The sequence below is a fragment of the Lactuca sativa genome, chromosome 4, assembly GCF_002870075.4.
Source record: "Lactuca sativa cultivar Salinas chromosome 4, Lsat_Salinas_v11, whole genome shotgun sequence".
In the NCBI taxonomy this organism is placed as follows: domain Eukaryota; kingdom Viridiplantae; phylum Streptophyta; class Magnoliopsida; order Asterales; family Asteraceae; genus Lactuca; species Lactuca sativa.
In genome coordinates, this window is record NC_056626.2 from 82,353,462 (window position 1) to 82,364,655 (window position 11,194).

Below are 11,194 nucleotides of genomic sequence, written 5' to 3' on the forward strand. Positions count from 1 at the left end.
CTATACTTTCCTAGCTGACCCTAGCGAGTTATGGGTCTTGACAAGTCTTAGTGGGTCAAAAATAATGCATAAAATACATTCTTATTGATCTTACATGTCGCATTCCACCTCATGAATGTATTGTATTCCTATCATGATTCTAGAAACAATTAGCATGCCACGACACTATGCGCGACGTATGCCCACCTTATGTGTCACGTTTATTGCGAGCATCTAAACCTTAATTAATTCAGCTTTTAATCCATGCATACCATAATAAGATTGTCTTAGGGACTTATTCGATTACAATGATCATGGGATGATGGCTAAGGGTCTCATAATTCAGTTTGACCCTAAAAACACCATAAAACCCTAACTTGCATGCAATTCCTTTAAACAAATTCCATAATGGCCATGAAAACAAAAACTAGGGTTTATGGGTATAGTTATTACCTCTAGAGAAGTCACGATTAACACTAAGCCTATGTGACGCTTCCGTCTTTTCCTCTTCCATGCTTCAAGATCCCAAAAATCACCAAAGTTTTCTCCTTTTTGTTTCTCTTCCCTTGAACCTTCTTTCTCTGAGGCTAGCGCCACCGAGGGTGGTGAATCAGGGTTATAAGAACCCTAATTATGGATTCTAAACTATACGACTATGGAAATTGGCTTTTTTTGACACTTAAGCCCTTATAATATGTTAAATTTGATGGGTTTAGAGCATTACATCATTCCTATGGTGTACATACAAACCCTAAAGCTTTGGATCTAGTTTGTCTAATGAACATGCAATAATCATCCAATGCCATAAACCTAGATCTAGCATACAATAATGATATTAACATATGAATTAGGATTTAGATCTTACCTTGATTGTTATGTAGGAATAACAATCTCAATTTCTCCTTGTAATTGGCTTCTGAAAGCTTAGTGTCACAAATGTCACACCTCTAATGGCTCACAAACACCAAGAGCAAGAAGATGAAGAAGGAGAAGAGGAGAGGCACCCAAAAAACATCTAGAAACCCTAAGGAAACTCTTAGCCACGTTTTTGGGGCTTAGGGGGTCCTTATATATAGTTAGGCTATTAGGGTTTACAACTGGGAAACCCTAATCTGACTGCTTAAGCTCTAAGCAGCCCATGGACTCCCTCCTTAGAGGCCTTGGACGATTTCTAATGGGTTTCCCCATAGAATTCGTCCACTCCTCTAATATGGAGTCCATTAGCCCAATATTCAACTATCACACAATGGATAGTTCTAGTCCCCTAAGTTTAATTAATCTCTTTTAGCCACAAAATTAATTCTTAATTAATTTGTGACTAATATTAATTAAAAAATATGATTTCTCCATTAATATATTATTCTCATAATATATTAATAAATCATAATTAATCCTCTCTCTCCATAATTCATCCTGTCACACCCCAAAACCGGAACGGCAGAAACGTTCTGGGGTGGATGACGTCATGTCAAGTATCACAACACATGCATTATAGTAATCAAAGTACAACAAAACATTGCATTAATAGTAATAGTTTTACATGATTTACATTGCCATACTTCAAAGTAATACAAGTAAATATAATAAGTACAACATGGTACTAAGCTATCTTCATCAACAGCTCCGGGGATGTACATGTCTAATGCTGACCTGAGAATACAAGTTATTTGAAAAGCGAGTATCAGCATTTTTACAAATGCTGGTGAGTTCATAAGTATTTAGTGTCATTTTATTCAAATAAATTTAATAAAAGTGGTAGTTTTCAAGTATACAGTGAAATAGAGTCCTTTCCAGAAAATCCTATATTTTCTATTTAAAAAGCAGTCTTCTACCAAGACTGGCCAGAGTTATGTGGTAAAAAGGTACTTTTCCCTTAGTCGCTATCATTATCAAAATACATAATTTGATTGTTGAAGAAAGCAAGAGAAATCAGGGAAATAACATATGCCTCAGCAGTGAGGACTGCTGACTAAGGCAAAAGGGATCATAGACTCCAGGAGAGAATCGAATAAACAACACGCCTGGATCAGTCTAACGAAGAGAAACACAGACCCCAGATGGTACCAAATGAAAGGTACATCTAGTAAGGTCTAAAAACAGTGAATACAGACCCCAGACAGTATCAAATGAAAGATACAACTAGCAAGGTCTAAAACAGTGAATACATACCCCATATAGTATCAAATGAAAGCTACAGCTAGCAAGGTCTAAAAACAGTGTGACTCCGAGAGTGGGTTCCAGCATACATTGTAAATTGCTGGTGAAAAACCATTACCTTAAGGCCATGAATTATAAGGTAACCTGGAATACTCGTAACCATACTAACCGACACTAGAGTACCTGACGCCCTACAAGAGTCTAGAGAATATGACATTTGTCACCCATTGGTTTGGTAGGCCGTGGACTATAGCTAGCAGTCAGGGTGCGGGGGTGTCAATTCCGTATAGATTTATACACACAATGTCCGCTCTCCCTACAAGAGACTCTGGTTACCAACTAGACGACGGAGAAGGCCGTGTCCCGAAGATGCATCCCAAATAGTGGGTAGTGTGTTTCCAATACAGTGTTGAACTAGAGGTAGAGACTCATAACTGAACTGACTAAAGTAAACCTATATGTCTATGCTTGTGTACATAATATATAACTAATAAATCAAATGACCTTCGGATGGACATCCGATCCCACCATACCACATCTCAGCGAAGAAAAGGAAATAGGGCAGACAAGCCTTCCTAAGTCCTTCAATCATTATTTATATGCATCTATACAAGCACAAACATACATCTAACTACGCTTGAGTGTGTAACAAGTGGAATCATATCGTGAAGTATAACCGAATCGTGATGTATAAACGAATCGTGTGGAATAACCGAATCGTGAAGTATAAGCGTACAGTGTGGAATAACCAAATCGTGATGTATAAACGTACAGTGTGGAATAACCGAGTAGAAGTGACGACAGGTGAAGTAAGAGCGTCTAACAGGCATAAGCGACTACAAGTATAAGCAAAATAGAGGCGATAACAGGTATAAACGCATCACGAAGTGAAAGCGTTAACAAGTAGGAGTTTAAACTAAGAGGGAGTATCAAAACATGGAAGAAAAACCTTTATTCTTGCGAAAATCACAACAGGGTATACTTTTGTAAAATAAGTTTGAAAACCTTTAGAAATCCTTTGGAAACTTTTCATAAACCAGTTTAAAATGAACTTTGATAAAACAGTATAAGTAAGAGTTTTGAATAAGTGAAAACCTTTTGGAAAACCTTTTATAGTATCCTACTTGGTCAAACAGTTACAGTGTGGTAAATCCTTGTGCATGCGAGTTATCAATCACATGTGATTGATATGATAACTGGCATGTTTAACTTGTATCCCCCCCTATAAAACATGTAAAAACATTTAAAAGGTTCATTCAGGGGTATGAACTCACCTGGTGTAAGTGGATCCGACGAAGGTGCCGGTTGGGTGCTCGGTGTCAAGTAAAGACTTGGACACACTTAGTGACCTATTTAACATATGATAACATACGTTCACATACAATTAGTACATTAAATACTAATTAAACAAGTATACGCACTCTAAGGAGCGGAAAACACTTTGGTTAAGTGTTTGGGGTGTCCTGGTAACATCTAAGGGCTCAAATGGCTTATGAATGGAGTTTACTCTTCAAGAGTAAACTCTATATACTTATTTTACGGCCCTGGGACAACTCCCCATGAGTTTACGGCCGTAAACTCATGGTGAGGGGTTTCTAGGGTGTTGTAAGGCTTTAACTTCTTCATGGAATTTTGCTAGGTCCAAAACTAAGTTGTATGAATGGATTTAAGGCTTCACATGGACCATTGAGTAGTTTACGGCCCTAATCAAGGGAGCTTACGGCCGTAAGCTCCTATACACTCATTCTTTTGGTGTTTTCAAGTCTTAAATGGTAGAGGGTAATTTCCTAAGCATTTTTCCAAGTCAAATGGGGAGTTTAGGGCACCATTTGGGCATAAATTGGGAATTTAAGGCCCATGAACCACCCCTATGGGAGTTCACGGCCGTGAACTCCTACTCCCCTAGTTTTATTGAAGTTTAAGGCTTCTACAATGTTGGTATTGCTTCAAGGTATTTTTCCAAGGCCATAGGGGGGTGTTTGGGGCATTTCTTAGCACAAAATCTTGAGTTTACTCCCCATGAAGAGGAGTTTACGGCCCAAGCATGTTCTTGGGCAGTAAACTTATGTTTACTCTTCAAAAACTCGTTTCAAGGTGTTCTAAGTCTGAATATGTAAGCCTAAAAGTCATATCTAAGCCTTAGGGACAATTTGGAGGGGTTTTGGGGCTTAAAAACCCCATTAAATGGTGTTTACGGTCCAAGAGTGTTCTTGGGCCGTAAACACATCATCTTGTCCCTATTTTATGCTCCAAACTCGAATTTGCAGGCTAGATAAGCTATATAACAAGTTAGGATAGTTTACCTACTCGTTTGGGGCTCGAAACGGACGATTTTTGGCTCGGGAAAAAGTTGTAGAGAGAGAGTTTAGAGAGAGAGAGTAAAAAGGGTGAAATGAAGTTTACTCTCCCTTATATAGGGGTTAGAGTTGAAGCTCATTGGGAATCTACCCGATACTGCCGTCAAACGGGGCTTTTGGTCACACCCGATTTAGTGGTCGTAATAATAAAAACTAACTTTTTCCAAATTACTATGGAAATGTAATTTAAGTGTTTTTATATACTTTATTACGACTATAACGACATAAAACATAAATAAATAAAACATTTATTTATTTGACGACCTCTTATTAACGGAACTTTTATACAGCAGAATATTCCGTTAACGGTAACGGGGTAAGGTAACGGAATAACTTTGGGTTGTCACACATCCTATGAAGTTGCTTTGGTGAAGACAACTTAAAAGGACCATGCACAATCGGGTCAAATACATACCAAAATAGTTATGGACTTAGACACTAATCCAACAAAATTCCCATTTCCATCCACCATGGTGCAAGATGCAGCCATGCATTAAACATAACAAAATAGGATTACTTCCATACAAACAGAAAATTCAAGGTTTATTACGATTTTTCCACTATAAGTGCATAATATTTTTATTGTTACATTTCCTTGATTCCTTACTCTTATTAATGAAGAATGGGATATTTCACTTTCATTAATCGATGTAAGAGATTAAAGTTGAAGACACACTTTCAATCTTAGCCTAAGATCCTTACTTATAGTAAAACGAATGAGTATTTTACAAGATAAGGGCATGCATAAGTATGATGATCTAATATAGACCATAACACCATGCGTTTGACAACATATCTACACAAGATATTATCTTAATAAAATACATATCAAGGCATATGTTCAACGTAGATTACACAGAAGCTAAAGACAACTATCTTGAGGTGGTCTTCTCATAAAAATACTGTTATTCCATCCATTCCTTCGTTATTCTACTCCAAAACACTTAACGTTAGCTCTTCATAACATAAAATTACAGGGGCCACTTCCTTGTATCAACAATGAGCAATAATGATGTAACAATGTTTTGAACCTCTAAATAAGGTCTCATTGGAGATGCTCTAATACTCTTACTGTTGTAGGGAATCAATTCCTAATGCATCAACCTCTTGGCGTTATAAACTTGAACATTAAATGGCTTAATCCTAATCACAATAATAATTATTAAAAAAAAAGAAAAAGAAAAAAACTAATTCGCTTAAATTCGTGCTCCAAAATCAGCCTTAACATCCATGTTAAACATATGTGAAAATTAAATAAAATCTCTAATTATTTCATATCATAGTTTAGTTAGGAATGTGAATATATATATATATATATATATATATATATATATATATATATATATATATATATATACACACACACACACACACATAACATCCGGATTTTTAGGGTTATTATTGTGTAGTTTAATCTTTTGGTTAAAGGAGAGACTCGACGAGTTGAGGATCCAACTCGCCGAGTCGAGTCGGGTTTCTCACGCGGATTTAATGAGTGGACTCGACGAGTCAAAGGAGGGACTCGCCGAGTAGGTGCTAGGCAGAGAAACCCTAATTTCTCGGGTTTGGGACCTATTTAAAGGTCCTTATGGCCTTCATTTGCGACTATTACACCCTGAGAAACCCTAGAGAGTAGAGAGAAAGCATATGGTGTAAGAGGAGGGCCAATTCATCATCTTTTGGTGTGTCTTAGCAATGGGAAGGATGGATTTCGAGCTAGGATGTCTTGTGGGACTCAAATCTTCTATCATTTCATTCAGAGCTGATGTGAGAGGTAAGGATTCATGTCCATCTTCGTTCGGGTGATAGATTTCATGAATCTAGGGTTTCTTCTCTTCTTTTGGTAAGAGATCTAGCGTATGTGATGCCCCCTTGTGTATATATCTTCAGATCTGGACCTTGAGAGGTCCAAAGAGTCCCTATTTCCCAGCTTTATGCAGTCCTTTATGAGTTTGGAGCTAAAGTTATCATTTTAATGGTCATTTCTCCATTTATGGCTATATGCGAGTTGCATGAATGTAAAGTTTGAACCTTTACGTGTTTATTGAGCTTGGGAAGGTCGGATCTATGGATTAGAGGAACAGATCTGACCTCAGAAGTTCGTTTGAGTTTGATCATGAAAGCAACTCGCCGAGTTCATATTTGGACTCGAAGAGTCGAGTCGGGTTGCCCCGCGATTCGAATCCAGTGGAAACCCGTCGAGTGGAAGGTTCACTCGACGAGTCGAGTGAGGCCTTGGAGGAGTCAGAAGACACGCATGGAATCGCCGAGTCACCCCTGTGTACTTGCTGAGTCTGGTCAGAGTTGATCATTGACTTGAGTTGACTTTTGTTGACTTTGGGGTTTGGTCAACCTAGGTAATAGAGGCCATGGAGGGGTAAAATGGTCTTTTACCCACTAACTGATTAGAGAGGAAAAGAGTAATCGCTGGTTTAATTAGAGTTGAGACTTCGGGTGTTAATTAGAGATATTTGCCTTATGTGTTAGGCAGTGGCGTGTTCGAGATTCAAGTGTGAGGATCTTTGCTTTCTGCTTGCCAGGTGAGTCTTCTCACTATACTTTACCTAGAGTGGTAACAAAGTTATGTGACAGAGTTATTGTATGCTATCTATGCGATGTGTGGCATTGCATTATTTCTATGTGATTTATGTTGTGTGTATATCAGAGTTAGGACCGGAAGGTCCACAGAGCTAGGACCAGTGGGTCCACAAAGTTAGGTTTAGAGTTATATGCCAGTGTATTTGTATGCTATTTATTTTATGAGATTTATTGTGATATGTGATATGCATGATTCAGAGTTATCAGAGTTAGGACATTTGGGTCCATAGAGTTAGGGCCAGAGGGTCCACAGAGAGTTGGGACTGGAGGGTCCCACTGAGACACACTGACCAGAGGGTCAACATAGTTATAGCCTTGAGTGGCTAATATGTGTTAGAGTGGTATTTTGGGGAACTCATTAAGCTTCGTGCTTACAGTGTTTTGTGTTATATGTTTCAGGTTTTCCCAGGATCACGGGATGGCACCGGCTCGATTGTACACACTAAAGGAAGCGTTTGTTTTGAGGATTCTGGTTTATTAATTGATTGAACAAAAGAGTCATGTATTGTAATTAAAACAAAAAGGAGATTTTTATGAAAAGTGTTAAAGAGATAAACTATTTTAAATGAAAATTTTGTTTTGAAAATTTCGGTGTTACAATATATATATATATATATATATATATATATATATATATATATATATATATATATATATATATATATATATAGGGTTAGGTTATTTTGTTTTCACTATTTATTGTGTGCATGTATGACTGATTCTGGACCAATAATTTTAGTTATTTTAAGAAAGTAATTAATGCATATTACATATTGAAGATATAATAGGTATTAATTACATCTTCAGCATTTAATAAGCATTAATTACTTTCTTAAAATAACTAAAACGATTGGTCCAGAATCAATCATACAGGCACACAATAGATAGTGAAAACATTTGAGCCTAACTCTCTCTCTCTCTCTCTCTCTCTCTCTATATATATATATATATATATATATATATATATATATATATATATATATATATATATATATATATATATATATATATATATATAAAGGTTGAAGCATGTGAGATTCGAATTTTGGCAAACTCAATTTTGCAATGTTGATAATAATTAATTTAGGCCTATTCCAAACATATTTTAGGTTCAAGGCGAGATGGAAAGAGGTCTTTAAAATATATATGTTTCATCAACTTATTTTATAATAACTGAATAATTTAAGGAAAAATTACTTCTAAAAGTTTCAAAATATAACATTTTCGAATACAAAAATCAAACATACTTAAAGAAAAAAAATGTTTCTTATAGTTTTTTGAGATGCAAAATCATTAATAGTATCTTCTAGATCGATTTTGTTTAACGTATATTTCTCTATACATAGAATAATCAATCCATTCAACTTTTCTTGTGACCTCGAACAACTTAAGTAATTTTTCAAAAACCTCAACTTTGAAAAACTTTTTTCTACGGATGCAACAATTACAAGAATAGTTAATAGGATTCTGTATGTAATAAAAACATTCGGATAACAATCAACATCTTTAACAAATTCCAAAATATCAACCACACTCTATTTTATTAGGGCGTATTTGAGATTGTTTCTTAAACTCATTATTGACTTTTTGGAAAAGCCAAGAATTATTGGCTTTTTGAAAAAGTAATTTTTTTATTGAAAAGTTAGTGCTTACCAAGCATTGTTTTAATTTATTAAATCATTTAAAAAAATCACTCCCAAACACCCCTTAGGCCATCTTCAATCCATTAAACCCATGAAGAGTTGTATGGATTGTCACATAGGAAAGAGAACATACACATTCAATTTAATTATTAAAAAATTCATTAATTTTCATTACAATTCTATTGCACCATTCAATGGCCATTAAACTCTACACTCTCTCTCCTCTATATTATATTCACATTTAATCTATTAAACCCTCATACAACTCACATTGTGGATGGCCTTAGTAGAGTCATTTACAACACTTTTAATTGTGAAAAAAATTCATTAGAATCCACATTAAAAAAATGCCAAAAAAAAAGTTTCAAACTTCATACAACATGACTCTTTAAATTCATTTTCAACTTTTGTCTTTAATTGTTAATTACCATGATTGTGGTAGGAACGTGAATGTATATGGTTTACTCGCTTCATATCATTGGATCCTCCGTATAACTCTTAAGGATTCGGTCTTAATTAAGGATTTTTTTGAAGTTAATAAATGATGCCACAAGGAGATTGAACAACAATTATATGAAATGAAGGTGGATACCACAAGATTGCGACATTTCAGCATAATGTTTTCTGATAATGCTTAGTCTCGCAAGCGAATTCCACTTGTAATTGATTATCTTTTACGTTTAAAGGAGAACCTTTTCTATTTCTCCATGAACATTTCGGATGGGAGCTTTCAGAACACTGCATATGGAGCTTAATCCAATGCAAGTGCTCGACACCTAGGCACTGAAACATACACTGGTTGGACTCGCATCACATGGGTGAGTAGATTTAGTGTCATTCTTTAAGGTGTTGTCAAATGTCAAGAACCCTGGGTAAAGGAGAAAACATCACATTGGTATTAATAACGCTTTATGATATTCGATTTAATTCCAAAGACAAGATGAAGATATTATTTTTTGTGTTATTTCCGAGTTTCTATCGCTCGAACTTAGTTTGATCATAGAGAAAATAAAAGATGAAGATAAAATTTAAAATTTCACATAAAGTTACAAGCTAAATACATTTATCAAACATCTACAATTAATACGTACATACAAATAATTGTAATTCAGTCAAACTTTAACGACAACATCCGAAACCCTACCAAACAAACAAAACCATGATTCAGAAATAAACGGTGCCGATTAAAAGAGAATCAAAGAATAATCAACATAAAATCCAGGCCCCCACCCCCACCCCCCTAATCCCTATCATCTATCATCTATGTTCCCTAACCTAAGGAGGTATATCAAAGAGAGGCTACTCATTTCCAGAGTTCAAATTTACAAATCTATAATCATTTACAACATTTAATGCATAGAGTACAATTAATTCCAACCATCCCGCTGTGGATACCATAATTGCTTATCTTGGACGTGTGCCGTCCAGCCGTCGATTACGGTGATCGGTGGGCCATCGCTGCCGCTTTTTCACACTCTTTAAAGTTTGACCCACAAACAAACACACATCCAATCAATTTCTGTTTCCGCCCACTCTTTCTCTTTCTTTAAAGCCACCCACTTTCAAGATTCACTTTCATGGCGTCTCCTCGTGAGGGACACTACAGGGGCGTAAGGAAGCGGCCGTGGGGCCGTTACGCGGCGGAGATACGTGACCCTTGGAAGAAATGTCGTGTCTGGTTAGGCACTTTCGATACGCCGGAGGAAGCCGCCATGGCTTACGACGGTGCTGCACGCTCCCTTCGTGGCCCTAAAGCCAAGACAAACTTTCCCATGCCGCCGCCGCCGCCACCAGTACCACCACAACCTTCTTTGCCTCTAAACCTCAACAACATCCCGTCCGAACAACACATCCGGTTGGTTGCTGAACAGCCTTCCAGATATGTAGTCAGTGGTGGTGAGTTTAAGTTCCTTCGTACTAGTGTCCTCAAAGACTTCCGCCATGGTGGTGGGTGCTGCTCCTCCGCCGTAGGCTCCGTTGATTTCCCGTTGGCAGACGGTTCTGACGTCAAAACGGTGGGATTTATGGGGCTTGTTAGACGTGGATTGGGTATAGATTTGAATGAGCCTCCGCCCATTTGGCTATGAAATGATTTGGAGTGTTTTTCTTCTGTTGCTTGTTCGTTAAATAATCATTCATTTTATGTTGATGCTTATGCTTTTTGAGAGGTATTATCAAATTTAGTAGATACCATTATCATGATTCATGCACATTCACTCTTTTCAGAACTTAGAATTTTGTTTCAAGTAAAATCACCATCATGGAAACCTACATGATGATCATAATAACAAAAATAATTTGTCAAAATAGAAATTATGATGATGGTAGTGGTGACTGGTGAGGAGCTAGGCCTTTTAGAAAATTATTTTTGAAAGTATTATAGATAAAAAAAGTTAATATATTTTTATTAAATTGTTATTATACTATTTTATTTTATTTATAGTATAAAACTTTCAAAAG

The 11,194-nt window shown here is 36.4% G+C and overlaps 1 protein-coding gene across 1 annotated transcript; it reads left to right on the top strand.

Annotated features, from left to right (window-relative positions):
* The first annotated feature begins 10,249 nt into the window (after positions 1-10,249).
* Positions 10,250-10,944, top strand: LOC111894983 (ethylene-responsive transcription factor 12). The gene has a single exon (XM_023891071.3). The coding sequence runs from the start codon at positions 10,312-10,314 to the stop codon at positions 10,819-10,821; it is 510 nt and encodes a 169-aa protein (XP_023746839.1). The 5' UTR covers positions 10,250-10,311; the 3' UTR covers positions 10,822-10,944.
* The last annotated feature ends 250 nt before the right edge of the window (positions 10,945-11,194 follow it).